Source organism: Salvelinus namaycush, unplaced genomic scaffold, assembly GCF_016432855.1.
Source record: "Salvelinus namaycush isolate Seneca unplaced genomic scaffold, SaNama_1.0 Scaffold34, whole genome shotgun sequence".
NCBI classification, from domain to species: Eukaryota; Metazoa; Chordata; class Actinopteri; order Salmoniformes; family Salmonidae; genus Salvelinus; species Salvelinus namaycush.
In genome coordinates this window covers 330787-358567 of record NW_024060341.1, presented here as the reverse complement: position 1 = coordinate 358567, position 27781 = coordinate 330787, and the positions used below count along the sequence as shown (strand labels likewise).

Here is a 27781-nt window from a genome sequence, read left to right as displayed (position 1 = left end):
GTCTGAGAAACACACATGCATGCTATGTGAGGCAGGGGTGCCGTGTGTGTGTGTGTGTGTGTGTGTGTGTGTGTGTGTGTGTGTGGGGGGGGGGGGGGGGGGGGGAGTTAGGACGATTCTAAGGGCCTGTGACTGCAAGGGGCCCTAAAAAATTATTACAATATTAGGTAAATTTTTTTCAAAATGAAATTATTATTTACATGAAATGGTTCGGTCCTACTCCCAAACCAGGCGCGAACGGTACTTGCTAGCAGTAAATTGCCGATGGAGCATAATGTCTCAGCTTCCTAAAGAAAAATCTGGCTTCCTAAAACGAAAATAAATTAAAAGACAGGAGAGAGAAAAGAAAGGGCGAGAGTATGTCACCCAATTTTTCACAAAGGAAGTTGGGTGGAGTCTGTGGTGGAAATTAACCTGTTAGTTTAGTCCATAGTGAAATATGCTACTTTTGCTCCCATAATGTTAGTTACTTAATATTATCTTCACAGACAATTCTTGTGTGTTTACATTTCGCTCCTCTTTTAGCCGACATTTAATCAATGCAGGAAAACTTTTACCAAGCTATTCATACTAAATGAGTTGTCCCTGCCCCTGGGCCAACAGATGCAGCTTCAGGCTCAGCAGCCGTCTCCCCATCCCCATCCCCCTGAACCAGCCCTACTCCCAACTGAAGAAGGAGGTGAGCAGCATTGTGTTGAATGACATGTCAGTTGGCATAATTGCAGGTACAACAATGCATTGAGGACAGGAATGTGATTCTCCAGTCAGGAAAAATCTCACTTGACTCCGAGGCAGCCAATGTCAGAGCCTTAAAGGAAGAGATACAGGCTCTTGGAGATGGATGGGAGCTCCTGTCTGAGGCAACACTGATTGCTACGCAAATGAATGTTGCACCTCAATTTAGCAAGGAACACAGCCGCCAGAGGAAAAGGAAGAGATTCCATGATGAGACCTCTGAAGAGGAGACAGCTCAGGACAGTGCAGCAACAGTGTTTTGGAACACAGTGTTTTTTACTGCTATGGAAAACATCATACTTGGACACTAGGTTCCACACCACTGCAAAATTGTAGAATAATTTTCTGCTGTTCTGAAAGTTGGGCAGATTAGTGAGGATAAAGTCCCTTCTGTGTGCCAATCACTGATCATGAAGTGTTCCTGAGATCTTACACCTGAGTTTCAACATGAAGTAAGACACCTGAACACTGTATATGCTGCCACTTTCTCTCCTAACTTGTCCCTTCTTGGTCTCCTGAATGCAATTTGTAAGATGCAGCTGCAAAGCATTTTTGGAGAAGTGTGCATTGCTTTACTTATATTTTCCACACTGCCTGTGACTGTTGCTGGTGGCGAGAGAGCTTTCAGTAAGCTTAAACTGATCAACTATTTGAGATCCACTATGTCCCAGGACAGGCTGTGCAGTCTTGCCATGCTGTCAGTTAGAAAGCTGGACTTCAAAGACTTGATCAGGGACTTTGCTAGCAAGAAGGCTCGGCGCTGAGCTCTTGGTAAGGCTGAGCAAGGGCCAGTGATAACTGTTAAATGGCATGGCTATGGATATTGGATCACTACACACATGATGCCCACAGGCTGAGAACAAGACTGAGAACAAGATAAATCTGGATTGCCATAACATTTGTTGTGCACAATCAAGACCCCAAGTGGAAGAAACCTATTGATTTGGTGACCTCTTGACCTTTCCTCTGGCGCCACCATCAGGCCTTTTCATTTCTATTTCCATTTTGTTTTTCATTTCCACTTTTACAGCAGCTTATTTTCTAGTTGGTATGTATACTTAGTTCAACAATCTGCTGCGGATTGTATTATTTTGTTTGTTATATCATTCTATAGATGATAATGTTAATTTATTTTAATTGAAGAGGTTAATGTATATTTAAGTTATATTTATTTTAAGTTATTCATTCATGTTAAGAGAATTTTCCATTCAAGATTTTTACCATTAAAATTACATTTAGACTGTAAAAGATGGCCTTTAGCACATTTCTTATAGAGGGTATCAGTCTTGCATCAAATAGTTAATTCCACTGTATGCAGAATGTTGCATGCATGTCTGCACAGTGTTGTATTTTCACAGCTCGCTGTCAGTAAATATCATACAGTAAATATTGGACTACAAGAGAGTTGCAAGCCTGCAAAGGTAGAGTTATTTAAAGCTTTGAATGGGTCGATTGGCTTCTGGAGGTGTGTGGTTACAGAAACCGTGCAGGGTTGGTGTGGCCTGTGGTGGTGGGGCCCAATGTGATATCTTTTCATGGGGCCCAAAATCCCTGGCTGCGCCCCTGATGTGAGGTGACAAAGGCTGCATTTAGACAGGCAGCCCAATTATGATATTTTTTCAACTAATTAGTCTTTTGACCAATCACATCAGATCTTTTCACATCAATATCTTTTTCAGAGTTGATCTGATTGGTCAAACCAAATATCAGAATTGTGCTTCCTGTGCTATAAAAATACAGCCCAGAGAGAACCTATTTTTAGGCTGTTGAAATCAATATCCTATGGTTTAAAGGGTGTAAATGGACTTGGTTTGGAGTTTAACACATGCAATATAGCCAAATACAGTTGTCATCATGTTAATGTTCTGATTAAACATCCTCAAATATGTATTTTATTCTGGTTATTTGTTTTTATTATGGCATTGGGGAGTGGGGACACTGAGCCAGCAGCCTGCTCTGCACCCAGCCACTCTGTCACCATCATCACCATCATATTGAAATCAAAGGTCAGAGCTCAGAGGAATAGATCTGCTTCAGATTGACTGGAGTTCAGAGGTCTCTTTCAGTCTACTGAATACTTCCACTTTAAGAAGGCGGCTCCGTCGCAGTGTAGTGTGTTTATACGATCCCAGAAGTAGCACCACCACATGGAAAACGATACTGTGTTTTTAATTCAACATGGCGAAAGCATATGCCGCTCTTCCAGTGGATACATTTGACAAACTTTAATGGTGTGTATAGTTGTGCGTTTAGACAAGATGATCGAAAGTTGATATTGTTCCTGTCTGACTATTTTTACACCACTGCCAGTGAGTGGAGCTACAGTAAATGCGGCAACATACGGCGCGCAGGGAACCGCCAGGGAAAGGAACCGAGAGAAGTGAAAGCGTGCTGGAACGTTACACATACAAGAGGAGCAATTTAGAAAACGGAAAAGAGATATAAACAGTGTTAGTTCGTACCAAAGCAGCGAGTGAGAGTAGCCTACGCTACGTGACATAGTGAGATGGACGGACTACGGGGGACGGGCTGTGAGCGCACCTCGACCGACCGCGAGTGAACAGACCGAGCCTGAAGCGGATTGGGATGGCAGCATCCAGCAACTCAAGCCTTTCGGGTTCATCAGTGTCTTCTGGTAATGGCCATAAATTAAAATATTTTGTTTGATGAAACAAATAACAAACAATTTACTATGTTATTCGGCCTTAACATTTTATTATTTGTTAGGCTTATCAATGATAATATTATCACCCTTGTTATTCTCTCTCTATTCAATATTTATTGCATAATACAATTAATATAGGGGCTTGAGAGTTAACCATGTCATAGTTGGCATGCATGAATTTCGTTTGTGATACACATTATGTAACTTTAAAAAAATATCGATCTGTGCTTAATTGACAGACATCACCCAATAAGTCACGACGACAGTCGTCTACGTTCGCATCGATAATAATTCATTTCATGCCTCCTCTCATCTCTTGCTCTCTTTCACATCTGCCGCCGCTGAACATAGAATGATAAACGTTCCACTTTCAAGAGCTTGATTGAGAGTGACATACCAGTCTAGTCGTTCGCAAATAGATTGTGTTTTTATGTACACTGCTCAAAAAAATAAAGGGAACACTTAAACAACACAATGTAACTCCAAGTCAATCACACTTCTGTGAAATCAAACTGTCCACTTAGGAAGCAACACTGATTGACAATAAATTGCACATGCTGTTGTGCAAATGGAATAGACAAAAGGTGGAAATTATAGGCAATTAGCAAGACATCCCCAATAAAGGAGTGATTCTGCAGGTGGTGACCACAGACCACTTCTCAGTTCCTATGCTTCCTGGCTGATGTTTTGGTCACTTTTGAATGCTGGCGGTGCTCTCACTCTAGTGGTAGCATGAGACGGAGTCTACAACCCACACAAGTGGCTCAGGTAGTGCAGCTCATCCAGGATGGCACATCAATGCGAGCTGTGGCAAGAAGGTTTGCTGTGTCTGTCAGCGTAGTGTCCAGAGCATGGAGGCGCTACCAGGAGACAGGCCAGTACATCAGGAGACGTGGAGGAGGCCGTAGGAGGGCAACAACCCAGCAGCAGGACCGCTACCTCTGCCTTTGTGCAAGGAGTAGCATTGCCAGAGCCCTGCAAAATGACCTCCAGCAGGCCACAAATGTGCATGTGTCAGCATATGGTCTCACAAGGGGTCTGAGGATCTCATCTCGGTACCTAATGGCAGTCAGGCTACCTCTGGCGAGCACATGGAGGGCTGTGCGGCCCCACAAAGAAATGCCACCCCACACCATGACTGACCCACCGCCAAACCGGTCATGCTAGAGGATGTTGCAGGCAGCAGAACGTTCTCCACGGCGTCTCCAGACTCTGTCACGTCTGTCACATGTGCTCATGTGCTCAGTGTGAACCTGCTTTCATCTGTGAAGAGCACAGGGTGCCAGTGGCGAATTTGCCAATATTGGTGTTCTCTGGCAAATGCCAAACGTCCTGCACGGTGTTGGGCTGTAAGCACAACCCCCACCTGTGGACGTCGGGCCCTCATACCACCCTCATGGAGTCTGTTTCTGACCGTTTGAGCAGACACATGCACATTTGTGGCCTGCTGGAGGTCATTTTGCAGGGCTCTGGCAATGCTACTCCTTGCACAAAGGCAGAGGTAGCGGTCCTGCTGCTGGGTTGTTGCCCTCCTACGGCCTCCTCCACGTCTCCTGATGTACTGGCCTGTCTCCTGGTAGCGCCTCCATGCTCTGGACACTACGCTGACAGACACAGCAAACCTTCTTGCCACAGCTCGCATTGATGTGCCATCCTGGATGAGCTGCACTACCTGAGCCACTTGTGTGGGTTGTAGACTCCGTCTCATGCTACCACTAGAGTGAGAGCACCGCCAGCATTCAAAAGTGACCAAAACATCAGCCAGGAAGCATAGGAACTGAGAAGTGGTCTGTGGTCACCACCTGCAGAATCACTCCTTTATTGGGGGTGTCTTGCTAATTGCCTATAATTTCCACCTTTTGTCTATTCCATTTGCACAACAGCATGTGCAATTTATTGTCAATCAGTGTTGCTTCCTAAGTGGACAGTTTGATTTCACAGAAGTGTGATTGACTTGGAGTTACATTGTGTTGTTTAAGTGTTCCCTTTATTTTTTTGAGCAGTGTATTTTAACGCATACCTTCTTGCGTCTGGTTTCAGTGAGGAATCATCTTGGATAGGAAGTGAACGCCTCTCTCAATGAACAGGCTGAGATGGTCATTGATGTACATGTTTTTGTTTGGATAACTACCATTAAATTCTCAATTGTTCCCATAATCCTTGTCGACTGGCCATTGTGGCCACTGCTATATTCTGTTGGTAGGGGCACCAGGGATGGGGTCCCTCTAACTAAATCTACCATTTTCCCATCATGCCTCCATGAAGACTGGGGCTTGATGTGACATTTCAAAAATACTTGTTTATTCCCAGTAAAACATTTTGAAGTTGGTGACTCACTAGTTGGCAAGATGCCATGTATGCTGTGTTCTGGTTGTCTTTTGATACCTATAGAAGATGTCTAGAAGATTCTCTGGGTTTCTTCTTAACAAACACCACCTTGCCCTGCACAGTTGACTGTTCCTATGTTCATTGATGGTTTGTGAGACAAGCAACATATGCTTCACTATGGTGGATTTTATTTTAGGGGTGACTTTTCCTCCGGGTAGACAAAGACATAACACACACACTCTCCCTCTCCTGGCTATTAAACTACTAGAATAACCGCTTCTCCACTGAGATACACACACACACACACACACACACACCCACACCCTCCCTGTGGTTACTGGCGTGGCCTCCACATACATTAACCAACAGTGTGATAGGGTTGTTTGTACTTTATACCCTGACAAACATGGGCACCACACGTTTATCTATACTGTGTGTTCAGGAGGAGGCTACAGCCAGCGACTGCCATTTCACACTCAGTTATACTGTGTTCAGGAGGAGGCTACAGCCAGCGACTGCCGTTTCACACTCAGTTATACTGTGTGTTCAGGAGGAGGCTACAGCCAGCGACTGCCGTTTCACACTCAGTTATACTGTGTGTTCAGGAGGAGGCTACAGCCAGCGACTGCCGTTTCACACTCAGTTATACTGTGTGTTCAGGAGGAGGCTACAGCCAGCGACTGCCGTTTCACACTCAGTTATACTGTGTGTTCAGGAGGAGGCTACAGCCAGCGACTGCCGTTTCACACTCAGTTATACTGTGTGTTCAGGAGGAGGCTACAGCCAGCGACTGCCGTTTCACACTCAGTTATACTGTGTGTTCAGGAGGAGGCTACAGCCAGCGACTGCCGTTTCACACTCAGTTATACTGTGTGTTCAGGAGGAGGCTACAGCCAGCGACTGCCGTTTCACACTCAGTTTGTTTGAGCAGCTGTGGCACTTTTCCAGGTCATATTCTGAACATTTGTGACAGTCTTTTCCTATCCTCTACATGATTGACTCAGGTTAAGATAAGTGTGACCAAAAGTTACAGAATGTACAGTGGGTGGGAGTAGCACTAGTCTTTGATCCTATTGCTGCTGGGTCGTCGTTGTCAGAGTGAACATATGATATGATGGCCTGTATTTATTTAGTGTCTTCTAATCCCCTATCCAACCACACCACACCACCATACCATAGTCAAATTACCCAGAAGGCTCTGCTGCCCATGGGAGGCAGACACAATGTTTGTATCCCAAATGGTACCCTATCATCTATGAAGTGCACTACATAAGGAATAGGGAGCCATTTGGGACGTAGACGTTCCAGGCTGATACAGGCTGTCTGTGCTGACTTCATACTTCACAAGACATTATCTCATGAGTACGTTGCCAAAAGCACTGGATTTACCACTTGACCACTGCATCTTTTTTTAAGGGGAAAGTATTTTCTGACTGTGGTGTGGAGGCTTGTCATTATTGTTGGGCTCTCGATATAATTACCAGACGTTACGAGGTGCTGTGCTGCCAGAGACAGAGGGCCTGTCACACATGGCTGTCATTATCTTCTTGGAGAGCTTTCTGGCTAACAGAGACATTTGAATAATCTTTTCTATGAGGCGTATGACTCCATCTGCATCCCAAATGACACCATGTACCCTATATAGTGCACTACTTTTGATCAGTGCCCATAAGGATCTGGTCAAAAGTAGTGCACTATATAGGGAATAGGGTGCCATTTGTGATGCAACCTCAGAAATGAATCTGTGAACACAACACGTTCTGCTTCATATTAGCCCCTCGGTTTCCTGCTGCTGCCGTAAACAAATGTTGCTGTGATGCTGCTGTCTTCAGCTGTTTCTACGTGACCGTAGTCTCTAGTCTGCAAGCCTTAATTAACTAGACCGTCGTCTCTCGGTGGAGACACAGCGGTTGTATGAGGAAACTACAGTACATGAGCGAGGTCGGTCCAACCAATCAAGACTTGACTTTGAAGTTATTCTTCATGAAACTACCAGGATGGACAGAAAGACATCCCGCTGTAGGATAATACCAACAATGTTTATCCATCCCGCTGTAGGATAATACCAACAATGTTTATCCATCCCGCTGTAGGATAATACCAACAATGTTTATCCATCCCGCTGTAGGATAATACCAACAATGTTTATCCATCCCGCTGTAGGATAATACCAACAATGTTTATCCATCCCGCTGTAGGATAATACCAACAATGTTTATCCATCCCGCTGTAGGATAATACCAACAATGTTTATCCATCCCGCTGTAGGATAATACCAACAATGTTTATCCATCCCGCTGTAGGATAATACCAACAATGTTTATCCATCCCGCTGTAGGATAATACCAACAATGTTTATCCATCCCGCTGTAGGATAATAGAAATCTGGGTAATACAGTTTTTGAAGAAGATTAGACCATTGATGAAAAGCCGTTTCCCAGGCACTGACTTGCACTGTATATTATACTCCAATGGAAAAAAACAAGAGATTAGTGATATATTTCACAATCATTTTCCCTTCCCCTGGATGAAGTAAAGAATTGTGGCCGTGCTTGTGCTGTGCACTGATCTGAGAGACGACTCCTCCGCATTCCTGGCACAGGAGAGCTGAGTAGTGTGTACCACCAGCACACTGTTAGTCACACAGCTCTCAGCAAACACTCTGCCCTACTCTGGCTGGGAATAAATGGAGGGATACAGGATGAAAGTGTATCTTGTCTTCTGTCCTAGCCCTGCAACCACACCGTTGGATAGTAGTAGAGGCAGGATTTGTGTCTCATAGAGTGCATCCCAAATGGCACCCTGTGCCCTATGTAGTGCCCTGGCCCACCAGTGCACTATACAGGAAACAGTGTGCCAATTGTGACGCAGACACAGTCTTGTAAAGGAAGAGAGCCGTGTGTTCTTCAACATCATTATCCTGCAGGTGTTTCTGTTCTGCATCACATAAGCATTCACATGTGGAGTGGAAGCTGTTACTAGTCATGACTAGTCAGGCTTCAGGACAGTACTGGTGTCAACAGATAAGGATATATAAAAAAAATCGCATTGTAGTAACTTTAGCAGGTTCTCACCCTCGAAGTGACTTAAAAAATACAAACTAAACAGTTGTCTGTTTTTATGAAAACATAAAACATGTCCTAATGTCTCCATACAGAGATGGTGAGTTGTTTAATTCAACATGCGTCTGCTGTCTTTCTCTCCATTCATTATTAATTAGAAACCCTGGTTCCCTCAGTGGCTTCCATCATGCAGCCAGGGAATCACATTACCAAACAATGAAGCCTGGCCTGGTGATAACCTAACCAGCACAATGTGTTTCCCCCCCTAACTGATGAAGCCTGGCCTGGTGCTAACCTAACCAGCACACGGTGTTTCCCCCCTAACTGATGAAGCCTGGCCTGGTGCTAACCTAACCAGCACACTGTGTTTCCCCCCCTAACTGATGAAGCCTGGCCTGGTGCTAACCTAACCAGAACACTGTGTTTCCCCCCCTAACTGATGAAGCCTGGCCTGGTGCTAACCTAACCAGCACACTGTGTTTCCCCCCTAACTGATGAAGCCTGGCCTGGTGCTAACCTAACCAGCACACTGTGTTTCCCCCCTAACTGATGAAGCCTGGCCTGGTGCTAACCTAACCAGCACACTGTGTTTCCCCCCTAACTGATGAAGCCTGGCCTGGTGCTAACCTAACCAGCACACTGTGTTTCCCCCCCTAACTGATGAAGCCTGGCCTGGTGCTAACCTAACCAGCACACTGTGTTTCCCCCCTAACTGATGAAGCCTGGCCTGGTGCTAACCTAACCAGCACACTGTGTTTCCCCCCTAACTGATGAAGCCTGGCCTGGTGCTAACCTAACCAGCACACTGTGTTTCCCCCCCTAACTGATGAAGCCTGGCCTGGTGATAACCTAACCAGCACAATGTGTTTCCCCCCCTAACTGATGAAGCCTGGCCTGGTGCTAACCTAACCAGAATACTGTGTTTCCCCCCTAACTGATGAAGCCTGGCCTGGTGCTAACCTAACCAGAACACTGTGTTCTTCCCCCCCCCTAACTGATGAAGCCTGGCCTGGTGCTAACCTAACCAGCACACGGTGTTTCCCCCCTAACTGATGAAGCCTGGCCTGGTGCTAACCTAACCAGCACACTGTGTTTCCCCCCTAACTGATGAAGCCTGGCCTGGTGCTAACCTAACCAGCACACTGTGTTTCCCCCCTAACTGATGAAGCCTGGCCTGGTGCTAACCTAACCAGTTCACTGTGTTTCCCCCCCTAACTGATGAAGCCTGGCCTGGTGCTAACCTAACCAGCACACTGGGTCTGCAGTCCAAAGGGTTTTCTAACCCACTAAACTGTTATTTATTATGGATCCCCTTTAGTCCCTGCCAAGGCAAAAGATCCTCTTCCTGAGGTTTATTATGGATCCCCTTTAGTCCCTGCCTAGGCAGCAGCTACTCTTCCTGGGGTTTATTATGGATCCCCTTTAGTTCCTGCCAAGTCAGCAGATACTCTTCCTGGGGTTTATTATGGATCCCCTTTAGTTCCTGCCAAGTCAGCAGATACTCTTCCTGGGGTTTATTATGGATCCCCTTTAGTTCCTGCCAAGTCAGCAGATACGCTTCCTGGGGTTTATTATGGATCCCCTTTAGTTCCTGCCAAGTCAGCAGATACTCTTCCTGGGGTTTATTATGGATCCCCTTTAGTTCCTGCCAAGTCAGCAGATACGCTTCCTGGGGTTTATTATGGATCCCCTTTAGTCCCTGCCAAGGCAGCAGCTACTCTTCCTGGGGTTTATTATGGATCCCCTTTAGTTCCTGCCAAGGCAGCAGATACTCTTCCTGGGGTTTATTATGGATCCCCTTTAGTCCCTGCCAAGGCAGCAGCTACTCTTCCTGGGGTTTATTATGGATCCCCTTTAGTCCCTGCCAAGGCAGCAGCTACTCTTCCTGGGGTTTATTATGGATCCCCTTTAGTCCCTGCCAAGGCAGCAGCTACTCTTCCTGGGGTTTATTATGGATCCCCTTTCGTCCCTGCCAAGGCAGCAGCTACTCTTCCTGGGGTTTATTATGGATCCCCTTTAGTCCCTGCCAAGGCAGCAGCTACTCTTCCTGGGGTTTATTATGGATCCCCTTTAGTCCCTGCCAAGGCAGCAGCTACTCTTCCTGGGGTTTATTATGGATCCCCTTTAGTCCCTGCCAAGGCAGCAGCTACTCTTCCTGGGGTTTATTATGGATCCCCTTTAGTTCTTGCCAAGGCAGCAGCTACTCTTCCTGGGGTTTATTATGTATCCCCTTTAGTCCCTGCCAAGGCAGTAGCTACTCTTCCTGGGGTTTATTATGGATCCCCTTTAGTTCTTGCCAAGGCAGCAGCTACTCTTCCTGGGGTTTATTATGGATCCCCTTTAGTCCCTGCCAAGGCAGCAGCTACTCTTCCTGGGGTTTATTATGGATCCCCTTTCGTCCCTGCCAAGGCAGCAGCTACTCTTCCTGGGGTTTATTATGGATCCCCTTTAGTCCCTGCCAAGGCAGCAGCTACTCTTCCTGGGGTTTATTATGGATCCCCTTTAGTTCCTGCCAAGGCATCAGCTAGTCTTCCTGGGGTTTATTATAGATCCCCGTTAGTTCCTGCCAAGGCAGCAGCTACTCTTCCTGGGGTTTATTATAGATCCCCTTTAGTCCCTGCCAAGGCAGCAGCTACTCTTCCTGGGGTTTATTATGGATCCCCTTTAGTCCCTGCCTAGGCAGCAGCTACTCTTCCTGGGGTTTATTATGGATCCTCATTAGTTCCTGCCAAGGCAGCAGCTACTCTTCCTGGGGTTTATTATGTATCCCCTTTAGTCCCTGCCAAGGCAGTAGCTACTCTTCCTGGGGTTTATTATGGATCCCCTTTAGTCCCTGCCAAGGCAGCAGCTACTCTTCCTGGGGTTTATTATGGATCCCCTTTAGTCCCTGCCAAGGCAGCAGCTACTCTTCCTGGGGTTTATTATGGATCCCCTCTAGTTCTTGCCAAGGCAGCAGCTACTCTTCCTGGGGTTTATTATGGATCCCCTTTAGTCCCTGCCAAGGCAGCAGCTACTCTTCCTGGGGTTTATTATGGATCCCCTTTAGTCCCTGCCAAGGCAGTAGCTACTCTTCCTGGGGTTTATTATGGATCCTCATTAGTTCCTGCCAAGGCAGCAGCTACTCTTCCTGGGGTTTATTATGGATCTCCTTTAGTCCCTGCCAAGGCAGCAGATACTCTTCCTGGGGTTTATTATGGATCCCCTTTAGTCCCTGCCAAGGCAGCTACTCTTCCTGGGGTTTATTATGGATCCCCTTTAGTTCCTGCCAAGGCAGCAGCTACTCTTCCTGGGGTTTATTATGGATTCCCCTTTAGTTCCTGCCAAGGCAGCAGCTACTCTTCCTGGGGTTTATTATGGATCCCCTTTAGTTCCTGCCAAGGCAGCAGCTACTCTTCCTGGGGTTTATTATGGATCCCCTTTAGTTCCTGCCAAGGCAGCAGCTACTCTTCCTGGGGTTTATTATGGATTCCCATTCGTTCCTGCCAAGGCAGCAGCTACTCTTCCTGGGGTTTATTATGGATCCCCTTTAGTTCCTGCCAAGGCAGCAGCTACTCTTCCTGGGGTTTATTATGGATCCCCTTTTTAGTTCTTGCCAAGGCAGCAGCTACTCTTCCTGGGGTTTATTATGGATCCCCTTTAGTTCCTGCCAAGGCAGCAGCTACTCTTCCTGGGGTTTATTATGGATCCCCTTTAGTTCCTGCCAAGGCAGCAGCTACTCTTCCTGGGGTTTATTATGGATTCCCATTCGTTCCTGCCAAGGCAGCAGCTACTCTTCCTGGGGTTTATTATGGATCCCCTTTAGTTCCTGCCAAGGCAGCAGCTACTCTTCCTGGGGTTTATTATGGATCCCCTTTAGTTCCTGCCAAGGCAGCAGCTACTCTTCCTGGGGTTTATTATGGATCCCCTTTAGTCCCTGCCAAGGCAGTAGCTACTCTTCCTGGGGCCCAGAAAAATTAAGGCAGTTATACAATTTAAAAACATTACAACACATTCATAACAGATTTCACAACACACTAAGACTCAGCGTGCGCACACACACACACATTTATTCACACTTGTTTACACACTGTACGTGTGATTGTGCATACCTGTGTGTGCATCTGTGTGCACACACATCTGTGCATACCTGTGCACGCAAACACACACACACACACACACACACTTACTTGCTGTCTGGATATGCTTGTTTTAGAACAGTTTGATGCACAGATGGTCTCCCTACAGGGGCTGTGCTATATCCCTGTGTGTGTGTGTGTGTGTGGCCATATGTTTAGTTGGGTCTAGCTGTCCATATGGATAGTGGTGATGTTGAGAGGAGCGTGGCGTCTCTTTCTGTGAATAGGCGTGTTCCAGGGTGATTCCACACCAGCGGGAGAGGATACTAATGTAAAAGCATATTAAACATCCTTCCTCCCAATGAAGTTTCCATGTGAGAATTCCCAGAACAATCTGAGATACCTAAAATATTTTCCGCTCACATGGAATCGACATTTTGTTCAATCTTGCTTGAGCACAAGTCCTCTCAGTGGAGAACATCTTTGCTAAGCTTGATCTTTATTCATCTCTTATTCTCTTTGCTTCCAAAACAAACACCCGGAGAACACACACACACACACACACACACACACCGCTGTAATTATTTTATCAAATTCTTCCAGTGACTGGTGGGTAACGGAGGGCAACACAATTAATATACTGTCTGTCTCCTGAGGGGGCGACCCTTACCCTCCAGCTACTGTGTGTGTTCTCTCTCTTCTTCCTCCACAACACACAGGCTGCAGGAGTTCAACTTTCCCTATTTGAAATTCGGTCTCTAACCAGTATATCTTCTTCAGCTTTCTCAAACCCTTTCTTAGGCCTACGCATACAGCACACTCCACCAATCATGTCATATTATTTAAGCGTGTTATAACAAGTCCTTATATCTTGTGCTTTGCCAAATGTGGCATAGCCCTTATGCCATCCATTTAATGGGGACGGGCTCCTTTAGAGTAGTATGCGTCAGCTCAGGGCCTGCCCTGAAGGACCTCACACCCCCAGACAATACCCTTCCAGAATAACCAGTTATTAAAAAGAGAGCATTCTCCAAATGATCCGCAGTAGAATCATTTCATTTTGATTGCTCGCCAGAGCAGAGACACAATGACCAAGCTTCTGAGTTTCTGTAGACAATCCACCCCCCCCTCCCTCCCCCCCCAAGCAATTTGCCCACACTGTAGTAAATGGAGCCGGAAGGCCAGTCAATTTTCTATGAATCAAGCCGTGTTCTGAAGTGCCAGGGTTTTGAGGTGGGAAAGTTTGTCCATAAAAAGTCTCTCTTCTGAGTGCTGTTTCTAGATCTATTGAACAAAGGCTTTGTGACACATCCACTGTAGACATCCAGTATGGTTACTTCCCTAATGGCTCCCTATTCTCTCTCTAGTGTGCTACTTTATACCTGGGCCCATAAGGGAAGTGTAGTGAATTGGTTGCTATTTGAGACATAAACTAGATCTTTTGAACAAAGGCATTTGGTTTTTATCAGTTAGATGTAGGACGGTAGACAGAGTACAGTATGTCTGCTTCCCAAATGGTTCCCTATACCCAACCCTAGCTTCATGACCACATCCTGGTTCAACCCTCATCCACAACCCTAACCCTAGCTTCATGACCACATCCTGGTTCAACCCTCATCCACAACCCTAACCCTAGCTACATGACCACATCCTGGTTCAACCCTAACCCTAGCTTCATGACCACATCCTGGTTCAACCCTAACCCTAGCTTCATGACCACATCCTGGTTCAACCCTAACCCTAGCTTCATGACCACATCCTGGTTCAACCCTAACCCTAGCTTCATGACCACATCCTGGTTCAACCCTAACCCTAGCTTCATGTCCACATCCTGGTTCAACCCTAACCCTAGCTTCATGACCACATCCTGGTTCAACCATAACCCTAGCTTCATGACCACATCCTGGTTCAACCCTAACCCTAGCTTCATGACCACATCCTGGTTCAACCCTAACCCTAGCTTCATGACCACATCCTGGTTCAACCCTAACCCTAGCTTCATGACCACATCCTGGTTCAACCCTAACCCTAGCTTCATGACCACATCCTGGTTCAACCCTAACCCTAGATTCATGTCCACATCCTGGTTCAACCCTAACCCTAGCTTCATGTCCACATCCTGGTTCAACCCTAACCCTAGCTTCATGTCCACATCCTGGTTCAACCCTAACCCTAGCTTCATGTCCACATCCTGGTTCAACCCTAACCCTAGCTCCATGTCCACATCCTGGTTCAACCCTAACCCTAGCTTCATGTCCACATCCTGGTTCAACCCTAACTCTAGCTTCATGTCCACATCCTGGTTCAACCCTAACCTTAGCTTCATGTCCACATCCTGGTTCAACCCTAACCCTAGCTTCATATCCACATTCTGGTTCAACCCTCATCCACAACCCTAACCCTAGCTTCATGACCACATCCTGGTTCAACCCTAACCCTAGCTACATGACCACATCCTGGTTCAACCCTAACCCTAGCTACATGACCACATCCTGGTTCAACCCTAACCCTAGCTTCATGACCACATCCTGGTTCAACCCTAACCCTAGCTTCATGACCACATCCTGGTTCAACCCTAACCCTAGCTTCATGACCACATCCTGGTTCAACCCTAACCCTAGCTTCTTGACCACATCCTGGTTCAACCCTACCCTAGCTTCATGTCCACATCCTGGTTCAACCCTAACCCTAGCTTCATGTCCACATCCTGGTTCAACCCTAACCCTAGCTTCATGTCCACATCCTGGTTCAACCCTAGCTTCATGTCCACATCCTGGTTCAACCCTAACCCTAGCTTCATGTCCACATCCTGGTTCAACCCTAATCCACAACCCTAACCCTAGCTTCATGACCACATCCTGGTTCAACCCTAACCCTAGCTACATGACCACATCCTGGTTCAACCCTAACCCTAGCTACATGACCACATCCTGGTTCAACCCTAACCCTAGCTTCATGACCACATCCTGGTTCAACCCTAACCCTAGCTTCATGACCACATCCTGGTTCAACCCTAACCCTAGCTTCATGACCACATCCTGGTTCAACCCTAACCCTAGCTTCTTGACCACATCCTGGTTCAACCATAACCCTAGCTTCATGTCCACATCCTGGTTCAACCATAACCCTAGCTTCATGACCACATCCTGGTTCAACCATAACCCTAGCTTCATGACCACATCCTGGTTCAACCATAACCCTAGCTTCATGTCCACATCCTGGTTCAACCATAACCCTAGCTTCATGACCACATCCTGGTTCAACCCTAACCCTAGCTTCATGACCACATCCTGGTTCAACCCTAACCCTAGCTTCATGACCACATCATGGTTCAACCCTAACCCTAGCTTCATGACCACATCATGGTTCAACCCTAACCCTAGCTTCATGACCACATCCTGGTTCAACCCTAACCCTAGCTTCATGACCACATCCTGGTTCAACCCTAGCTTCATGACCACATCCTGGTTCAACCCTCATCCACAACCCTAACTCTAGCTTAATGACCACATTCTGGTTCAACCCTCATCCACAACCCTAACCCTAGCTACATGACCACATCCTGGTTCAACCCTAACCCTAGCTACATGACCACATCCTGGTTCAACCCTAACCCTAGCTTCATGTCCACATCCTGGTTCAACCATAACCCTAGCTTCATGACCACATCCTGGTTCAACCATAACCCTAGCTTCATGACCACATCCTGGTTCAACCCTAACCCTAGCTACATGACCACATCCTGGTTCAACCCTAACCCTAGCTTCATGACCACATCCTGGTTCAACCCTAACCCTAGCTACATGACCACATCCTGGTTCAACCCTAACCCTAGCTACATGACCACATCCTGGTTCAACCCTAACCCTAGATACATGACCACATCCTGGTTCAACCCTAACCCTAGCTACATGACCACATCCTGGTTCAACCCTAACCCTAGCTACATGACCACATCTTGGTTCAACCCTAACCCTAGCTTCTTGACCACATCCTGGTTCAACCCTAACCCTAGCTTCATGACCACATCCTGGTTCAACCATAACCCTAGCTTCATGTCCACATCCTGGTTCACCCATAACCCTAGCTTCATGACCACATCCTGGTTCAACCATAACCCTAGCTTCATGACCACATCCTGGTTCAACCCTAACCCTAGCTTCATGACCACATCCTGGTTCAACCCTAACCCTAGCTTCATGACCACATCCTGGTTCAACCCTAACCCTAGCTTCATGACCACATCCTGGTTCAACCCTAACCCTAGCTTCATGACCACATCATGGTTCAACCCTAACCCTAGCTTCATGACCACATCCTGGTTCAACCCTAACCCTAGCTTCATGACCACATCCTGGTTCAACCATAACCCTAGCTTCATGACCACATCCTGGTTCAACCCTAACCCTAGCTTCATGACCACATCATGGTTCAACCCTAACCCTAGCTTCATGACCACAGCCTGGTTCAACCCTCATCCACAACCCTAACTCTAGCTTCATGACCACATTCTGGTTCAACCCTCATCCACAACCCTAACCCTAGCTACATGACCACATCCTGGTTCAACCCTAACCCTAGCTACATGACCACATCCTGGTTCAACCCTAACCCTAGCTACATGACCACATCCTGGTTCAACCCTAACCCTAGCTACATGACCACATCCTGGTTCAACCCTAACCCTAGATACATGACCACATCCTGGTTCAACCCTAACCCTAGCTACATGACCACATCCTGGTTCAACCCTAACCCTAGCTACATGACCACATCTTGGTTCAACCCTAACCCTAGCTTCTTGACCACATCCTGGTTCAACCCTAACCCTAGCTTCATGACCACATCCTGGTTCAACCATAACCCTAGCTTCATGTCCACATCCTGGTTCACCCATAACCCTAGCTTCATGACCACATCCTGGTTCAACCCTAACCCTAGCTTCATGACCACATCCTGGTTCAACCATAACCCTAGCTTCATGACCACATCCTGGTTCAACCCTAACCCTAGCTTCATGACCACATCATGGTTCAACCCTAACCCTAGCTTCATGACCACAGCCTGGTTCAACCCTCATCCACAACCCTAACTCTAGCTTCATGACCACATTCTGGTTCAACCCTCATCCACAACCCTAACCCTAGCTACATGACCACATCCTGGTTCAACCCTAACCCTAGCTACATGACCACATCCTGGTTCAACCCTAACCCTAGCTTCATGACCACATTCTGGTTCAACCCTCATCCACAACCCTAACCCTAGCTACATGACCACATCCTGGTTCAACCCTAACCCTAGCTACATGACCACATCCTGGTTCAACCCTAACCCTAGCTACATGACCACATCCTGGTTCAACCCTAACCCTAGCTACATGACCACATCCTGGTTCAACCCTAACCCTAGCTTCATGTCCACATCCTGGTTCAACCCTAGCTTCATGTCCACATCCTGGTTCAACCCTAATCCACAACCCTAACCCTAGCTTCATGTCCACATCCTGGTTCAACACTAACCCTAGCTTCATGTCCTCATCCTGGTTCAACCCTAACCTTAGCTTCATGTCCACATCCTGGTTCAACCCTAACCCTAGCTTCATGACCACATCCTGGTTCAACCATAACCCTAGCTTCATGTCCACATCCTGGTTCAACCATAACCCTAGTTTCATGGGAACAGGGTGCCACTTGGGTCCCACACTGAATATGCACCTCAAAGCTCTCTCACAGTGACTGTATGGAAATTGCCAATGATGACAACAAAACATTCAGTGTGGTTGACATGGGGATCCAGTGGACCAGTCACTCACTCAGACTAAACTTACTGTGACGGTCATTGTCTGGTTGGTTCCAGACAATGACAGTAGGCAGGTTTGGTCTGCCAGTGAGTTGTTGACTATAAATATAGTACACTACTGAGAGTAAGAGAGCACAATGACACACCCCTCCATGCACACCTGGGTCTTCTTGACCCTCTCAGGTGGGCCTGTGGAAGCCACAGGGTAGTTAGCATGCAGCCTGTCCCCTGGGGGGTGGAACAGTGGGTTGACCCCTAGATAGATGTCCCTGGGTCTTCTTGACCCTCTCAGGTGGGCCTGTGGAAGCCATAGGGTAGTTAGCATGCAGCCTGTCCCCTGGGGGGGAGAACAGCATATTGACCCCTAGATAGATGTCCCTGGCTCTCCTTGACCCTCTCAGGTGGGCCTGTGGAAGCCATAGGATAGTTAGCATGCAGCCCGTCCCCTGGGCGGGACAGTGGGTTGACCCCTAGATAGATGTCCCTGGGTCTTTTTAAATGAACTCTGTGTGTCTTTCACCTTTTTAATGTGATTCATTGTTCACACATGCAGTTACTCCAGCTGTCAGTGAGATCCTTCCACCGGGAACAGTAGAGATGTGTTGTGATGCATTAAGGACACGTTCCATCATTCTACCTGCTGCAGTATTACAGCTACATTTACACAATGATACCTGACTAAGTGTCTGTAAGGTAGCAGAAGACACTACAGTAGGTTTCTACGTTTCTGGATTAGTTGTCATGCACAGCCTTGCCAGCCTAGATCCATAGTATAGCCATACTAATTCATTAGATATGCTTGTATACTGTAACAGTACATGACTATGTCAAGGTACTTATGGTGCATATAGTAGGTAGTATATTATGCAGGAGGAAGTTGTACCAACGTATGAGTTACCAAGGGAACACGGTGGGCATGATGACAGAGTACAAGGAGTAAGAAATTGTGGTTACATTTTCCTTCACTAAACACAGACCTCAACCGTCCATGCAATTAAAGTAGCACTTTTCCCCTTAGGTTACAGCAGATCCCATGGGTATTGGGCTGGAAATTGCATTTCCACATGTTCTAATTTGTGTTGTCCTTCTTGGGTAATGAATAGTGTGTATCATCATCATGGCATAATGCTAGCCTGGTGTTTATAAAGATGGATCTATCTGAGAAGAAGGGACATATCCCTGGGCTGCACCAGGTGCTATAGATCTGTTGTGTGGCAACCTTGGCAGCATCCCAAATCGTACCCTATTCCCTACATAGTGCTTTTGGTCAAAAGTAGTGCACTATGTAGGGAATAGGGTGCCATTGGGACACAACCTGTTAACTAAAATAATAAGGTGGACATGTACTGATGTTCCTTGAAGCAGGGAGACTGAATAAAACTCTATTCACACTGAGCAATGAGTATCTCAAGAGGCTTCACAGTGTGAATAAACCCTGTGTATAATTATGCTAGTCTAGCAGAATAACTAGACTGAGACGTAAACAACCCTGAAATAACCATGGTGATGAGTTCATAACCCATTCAGAGTGAATGGAACTGGGACGCAGAGAGACAGACAATTCACCCAAGAAAGAATAAAACGGTTCTATTTGCCTGTTGTCTAACCACTTTAACTCCCTTCTGTGTGTCTCTGTCCCGTCTGTGTGTCTCTGTCCCGTCTGTGTGTCTCTGTCCCGTCTGTGTCTGTCCCGTCTGTCCTGTCTGTCTGTTCTGTTCTGTTCTGTTCAATTTAAAGGCTTTATTGGCATGGGAAACATGTTTGCCAACGCAAGTGAAATAGATACTTTTTTATATTAACAGTAAACAAGACACTTACAGAATTTCCAAAAGAATAAAGACATTTCAAATGTAATATGTGTGTGTGTATATATACACCGTGTTGTAATGATGTGCAAATAGTTAAAGTCCGAAAGGGAAAATAAATAAATCATAAATATGGGTTGTATTTACAATGGTGTTTGTTCTTCACTGGTTGACCTTTTCTTGTGACAACAGGTCACAAATCTTGCTGATGTGATGGCACACTGGTATTTCACCCAATGGATATGGGAGTCTGTCTCTATCTTTCTTTGTCTGTCTGTCTGTCTTTCTCTCTGACCCTCCTCCTGTGTTGTCGTTTCAGATCCTGAGGATTACCAACCGCCCATATGGAAGTCTTACTGTAAGTATCTAAAGTACTGTTTATCCACTGTAAAGTCATTGGTTGTCGATGAGGAATGTGGAACGTTAGAAGCCTAGTCATCATGGCCGCCAGGCTGCTGCATGTCACTACAAAGGACTTTTATATGTGATCATATAAGGATATTAAAGCAGAAATACTTGAATCTGTTAGAGTTAGTGTGTACAGTTAGGCTTCTTGGGACGCGCCATGCTTCAGCACAGCTTCCTGTTACTTCTCTCTCTCTTCTCCAGTCTTCTAACACTTGCTGAGAGATATTTTTAGAGCTCACCAGTGGAGGCTGCTGAGGGGAGGACGGCTCTGTTTAATATCTGGAATGGAATGGTGTCATACATAACCATGTTTATGATACCATTCACTCCATTCCAGCCATTATTATGAGCTGTTCTCCCTCAGCAGCCTCCGCTGGAGCTCACTATGTCTTCATGTTCGTGGAAGACAGCCTGTGTGTGTCCGTGGAAGACGTCCAGGTCTTGCTGGTTGACGTGAGTTGTGTCCTGACTAAAACAAACTCACAGTCAGGAGTCTGCCTCCTCCCGCATGGAAAGTCTGTTGTGGGGAAGATTCAGTACAGAGACTTAACCTGTTACACTACTCCCAATGCTGTTACATGACAATGAGGAAACGGCACTACTCCCAATGCTGTTACATCACAATGAGGAAACGGCACTACTCCCAATGCTGTTACATTACAATGAGGAAACGGCACTACTCCCAATGCTGTTACATTACAATGAGGAAACGGCACTACTCCCAATGCTGTGTTACATTACAATGAGGAAACGGCACTACTCCCAATGCTGTGTTACATTACAATGAGGAAACGGCACTACTCCCAATGCTGTGTTACATTACAATGAGGAAACGGCACTACTCCCAATGCTGTTACATCACAATGAGGAAACGGCACTACTCCCAATGCTGTGTTACATTACAATGAGGAAACAGCACTACTCCCAATGCTGTGTTACATTACAATGAGGAAACGGCACTACTCCCAATGCTGTGTTACATTACAATGAGGAAACGGCACTACTCCCAATGCTGTTACATTACAATGAGGAAACGGCACTACTCCCAATGCTGTGTTACATTACAATGAAGAAACGGCACTACTCCCAATGCTGTGTTACATTACAATGAGGAAACGGCACTACTCCCAATGCTGTGTTACATTACAATGAGGAAACGGCACTACTCCCAATGCTGTGTTACATTACAATGAGGAAACGGCACTACTCCCAATGCTGTGTTACATTACAATGAGGAAACGGCACTACTCCCAATGCTGTGTTACATTACAATGAGGAAACGGCACTACTCCCAATGCTGTGTTACATTACAATGAGGAAACGGCACTACTCCCAATGCTGTGTTACATTACAATGAGGAAACGGCACTACTCCCAATGCTGTTACATCACAATGAGGAAACGGCACTACTCCCAATGCTGTGTTACATTACAATGAGGAAACGGCACTACTCCCAATGCTGTGTTACATTACAATGAGGAAACGGCACTACTCCCAATGCTGTGTTACATTACAATGAGGAAACGGCACTACTCCCAATGCTGTGTTACATTACAATGAGGAAACGGCACTACTCCCAATGCTGTGTTACATTACAATGAGGAAACGGCACTACTCCCAATGCTGTGTTACATTACAATGAGGAAACGGCACTACTCCCAATGCTGTGTTACATTACAATGAGGAAACGGCACTACTCCCAATGCTGTGTTACATTACAATGAGGAAACGGCACTACTCCCAATGCTGTGTTACATTACAATGAGGAAACGGCACTACTCCCAATGCTGTGTTACATTACAATGAGGAAACGGCACTACTCCCAATGCTGTGTTACATTACAATGAGGAAACGGCACTACTCCCAATGCTGTGTTACATTACAATGAGGAAACGGCACTACTCCCAATGCTGTGTTACATTACAATGAGGAAACGGCACTACTCCCAATGCTGTGTTACATTACAATGAGGAAACGGCACTACTCCCAATGCTGTGTTACATTACAATGAGGAAACGGCACTACTCCCAATGCTGTTACATTACAATGAGGAAACGGCACTACTCCCAATGCTGTGTTACATTACAATGAGGAAACGGCACTACTCCCAATGCTGTTACATTACAATGAGGAAACGGCACTACTCCCAATGCTGTGTTACATTACAATGAGGAAACGGCACTACTCCCAATGCTGTGTTACATTACAATGAGGAAACGGCACTACTCCCAATGCTGTGTTACATTACAATGAGGAAACGGCACTACTCCCAATGCTGTGTTACATTACAACGAGGAAACGGCACTACTCCCAATGCTGTTACATTACAACGAGGAAACGGCACTACTCCCAATGCTGTGTTACATTACAATGAGGAAACGGCACTACTCCCAATGCTGTGTTACATTACAATGAGGAAACGGCACTACTCCCAATGCTGTGTTACATTACAATGAGGAAACGGCACTACTCCCAATGCTGTGTTACATTACAATGAGGAAACGGCACTACTCCCAATGCTGTGTTACATTACAATGAGGAAACGGCACTACTCCCAATGCTGTTACATTACAATGAGGAAACGGCACTACTCCCAATGCTGTGTTACATTGCAATGAGGAAACGGCACTATTCCCAATGCTGTGTTCATCACAATGAGGAAAGAGTTTTCGGCAAAGACTGTCTGTCTCTTCTAATCCTGTTTCGTCCAACTTTCTAAGGATGCGTTCTCAAATGGCACCCTGTTCCCTATTTAAAGCATTACTTTTGCACTAAATATGTAAACATGTATAATTTTGTGTTCTTCACCAATAAAGCTGTGTTTATAAAAGTAGTGCACTATGTAGGAAATAGGGTGCCATTTGGTACACGCTCTTAGTGTCATGCACATTCTTATTGCATCACATGAGTATAGTATAATCTTTGTCTACAGTAATGCCCTTAGAATATGTACATTACAGACAATAGGCCTAGTGTCCCCAGCTCAGCTATGATATGTTATACTGTGGCAGGCTTAACCGTAGATAGATTTTCTCCATTCCATTTTCAACAGTTTCACTGATTTACACCGAGCACTCAGTCTTTAAGTACACTTCATCCATGATGGCAGCTTGGCTCAGTGCTGCTGCTGCATGTGTTACTGTGCTACTCTGCCTGCGTCCCGAATTAAACCCTATTTACTGTAGTACTTGGCTCTGGTCAAATGTAGTGCACTATGTAGGGGTATAGGGGGACTTTTGGGATGCATACTGTGTCTCCCCATTGTGTCCCAGTACTAAGATTTAATAGCCACTGTTCGTATCCTGCACTAAGGCCCTAGACTACAGTTATGTCCCAAATGGCACCTTATTCTCTATTTAGTACACTATGGGCCCTGATCTAAAGTAGTGCACTGCATAGGGAATAGAGTGCCATTTGGGATGTCTCCCTCTGTGAAATATCCATTGACATTCACACAGAGGGTTTGGTGATGTATGGGACCTGTCATATAAACCACTGAGAGACATTAGCGTGTGGATATCTTCGACTTAGCTAACAGCTCCTGGTGTTCCTACTGTTCCTTGTTGACTTTGCTCTGAGTTGGGCTAATAGTGAGCCAGCCATCTTTGAATCATACTGTCAGTGGCCATACAGAGACTGTATGCTACATGTCCAATATTAGAGCAACTATAACCTTCTAACTTCCTAATGGACAGTTTTAACTCCTCAGAATCTAGTGCCACTCTCAAGTCCTGCTGGGAACACTGCACGCAAACATGTTCCATGGTTAAGAATAGTGTTGTACATGTAGCATGTGACAGAGTGAGCTGCAAGAGGAGTGCATTGGGGCGTTATTAATAATTGTGTAACTCAAATGATTAGACATCTGCTTGAACATATATCGCAAGGCCAGTAACTTGTCAAGTGGCTGGATTATCTTGGCAAAGGAGGAATGCTCACTCACAGGGATGTAAACAAATTTGTGCACCAAATTTGAGAAAAATAAGCTGGACCGGCCTGGTAGCTGTGGAGTGAAAATGGGACTTAGAGATGAATACATTGGGGATGGCTGTACTGTAGTGGTACTGTATGTCCAGCTGATGACCCCATACAGTGCATGAATGAATACGTTACTAAACTTTATTGTCCCATAGGGAAATAATGCATGAATTACTGTCTCCGTGTGTGTGTGTGAAGCGGTCTACAGTCTACGTAAACAGAGCTGAAGGAGGTCCGTTTGTGTTGCTGTCTACGTAGTCTTTGTTCGTCTGAATTTTTGGAACTCGACGCGAAACGGACCACCGTCGGCTCAGTGTCCGTAGACTGTGTTGCTCCCTTAAGGCTGTGTAACTCTCTCACAGCGGACATATCGTGGCCTCAGTGTCCGTAGACTGTGTTGCTCCCTTAAGGCTGTGTAACTCTGGACGCGGACATATCGTGGCCTCAGTGTCCGTAGACTGTGTTGCTCCCTTAAGGCTGTGTAACTCTCTCACAGCGGACATATCGTGGCCTCAGTGTCCGTAGACTGTGTTGCTCCCTTAAGGCTGTGTAACTCTCTGGACGCGGACATATCGTGGCCTCAGTGTCCGTAGACTGTGTTGCTCCCTTAAGGCTGTGTAACTCTCTGGAAGCGGACATATCGTGGCCTCAGTGTCCGTAGACTGTGTTGCTCCCTTAAGGCTGTGTAACTCTCTGGAAGCGGACATATCGTGGCCTCAGTGTCCGTAGACTGTGTTGCTCCCTTAAGGCTGTGTAACTCTCTGGAAGCGGACATATCGTGGCCTCAGCAGTGCAGCCGTTCTAATACTGCATACTATGCTTTTTACCTGACAGTCCATGTTTGTCTCTAACAGTGTACCGGCTCCAGCAGGAAGCTCCTCGGCCCAAGAGGATGACCTGCCCTCAGGAGGTCAGCACTGTACCTCTTTAAACATTAAGCTACACCCCCATTGTCTACCCTTCTCTCAAAGTGTCTCAGAATCAGCGAGGCAACCATATAGACTACAGTATTCTGTGATCGGATGCCTGATCTGTTGTGATAATGTAACCAACATACTGATAAACTAATCATTTACCACATTGTCGTTTTCTTATCTCTAATCTGACACCGAATGGTAAAGAGGTCAGGCAATTGGCAGGATGAGAGAGGGAGAGTCACACAGAGCAAACTAGAATCCTATTTGGCCCTAAACAGAGAGTACACAGTGGCAGAATACCTAACCTGGATCTCAAGAGAAGACAGGCTATGTGCACACTGCCCACAAAATGAGGTGGAAACTGAGCTGCACTTCCTAACCTCCTGCCAAATGTATGACCATATTAGAGACACACATTTCCCTCAGATTACACAAACTCACAACGAATTCGAAAACAAATCCAATTTTGATAAACTCCCATATCTATTGGGTGAAATACCACATTGTTCCATCACAGCAGCAAGATTTGTGACCTGTTGCCACAAGAAAAGGGCAACCAGTGAAGAACAAACACCATTGTAAATACAACCTATATTTATTTCCCTTTTGTACATTAACTATTTGCACATCATTACAACACTGTGTATATATACTTAATATACCATTTGAAATCTTAATTCTTTTACTTTTGTGAGTGTAATGTTTACTGTACATTTTGTTTATTTCACTTGCTTTTGGGAATGTAAACACATGTTTCCCATGCCAATAAAGCTCCTTAAATTGAAATTAAATAGAATTGTCAGAGAGACACAGACAGATAGACAGATAGGCAGAGAGACACAGACAGGGGCAGAGAGACACAGACAGGGGCAGAGAGACACAGACATCCTTTATGAAACATTTATCCTTCAATCTAAACAGGTTGTTAGATCTCTTGGCCAAGCCATTGAAGTGACCTTTCAACTGACTATGTCTCTGTCAGCCAATGTATCTTGTCTCTCTCCTCTGGATTTACAGATGGAGACCAGACCCAAATATTACGGCAGAGAGTGAGTAGTGGGACTTACTTTGATTTTTCATCCATGTTCTAATACAGCTGCCGGGGAGGCTGGCTCTAGCTGTGTGATTTATCATTAATGTCAAGCTTTACATGTGCTTAGGGTGTTGAAGGTGTGTGAGTCCCTGTGTGTGCAAGAGGATGGGGATAATTGAGTGTTAAATCCAGAGGGACAGAGACATCAAGGTCCGTAGACAAGGCCACAGCATTTACAGGAGACTTGTGGCGGCATTGACAGGAGACTTGTGGCTCTCTCAAGGTTCCATGGCATGCTATCGAGAGAGTGTGCAGATGAGCTACTGGGAGGAGCAGACGGGGCTTACCTCGTCAGAGAGAGCCAGAGACAGCCAGGGACACACACCTTGGCCTTAAGGTACTGTACACAGTACACACACACATTTACTTACTAAATATACACACCGTGTCAAAAACGCTCTCCCCACCCACCCACTCACTCTACCTCCCTCTCCCCAGGTTTGGGCACCAGACCTTGAACTACAGACTGTTCTATGACGGGAAGCACTTTGTGGGGGAGAAGCGCTTTGAGACGGTCCATGACCTGGTGACGGATGGCCTCATCACCCTGTACATCGAGACCAAGGCAGCAGAGTACATCGCCAAGATGACCACCAACCCCATCTATGAACACCTGGGCTACACATCCCTGCTGAAGGACAAGATGGGGCACCGGCTGAGCCGGGGACGCACTGAACCCCGTAGGGTCACCTTCCAGAGAGAGGACAGTAAGGTGAGATACTACAGTACATCGCTTTGACTTTATGTAACTAAGTGCTATGAAAAGTTACTTTGGTGATGACATTGATGGGGATGGTGAGTGGCGGTGACGACATTGGTGAGTGGCGGTGACGACATTGGTGAGTGGCGGTGACGACATTGGTGAGTGGCGGTGACGACATTGGTGAGTGGCGGTGACGACATTGGTGAGTGGCGGTGACGACATTGGTGAGT

The 27781-nt window shown here is 46.2% G+C and overlaps 1 protein-coding gene across 1 annotated transcript in view; it reads left to right on the top strand.

Moving 5' to 3' along the window:
* The first annotated feature begins 2870 nt into the window (after nucleotides 1–2870).
* The window catches only part of LOC120040288 (beta-chimaerin-like), a 50883-nt gene continuing 25972 nt past the window's right edge, over nucleotides 2871–27781 (top strand). Inside the window, exons 1-6 of the mRNA XM_038985483.1 lie at nucleotides 2871–3370; nucleotides 20772–20810; nucleotides 25693–25748; nucleotides 26773–26804; nucleotides 27072–27185; nucleotides 27287–27560. Coding sequence (XP_038841411.1) covers nucleotides 3322–3370; nucleotides 20772–20810; nucleotides 25693–25748; nucleotides 26773–26804; nucleotides 27072–27185; nucleotides 27287–27560 — 564 coding nt within the window. The 5' untranslated portion in view covers nucleotides 2871–3321. The remainder of the gene's footprint in view (nucleotides 3371–20771; nucleotides 20811–25692; nucleotides 25749–26772; nucleotides 26805–27071; nucleotides 27186–27286; nucleotides 27561–27781) is intronic.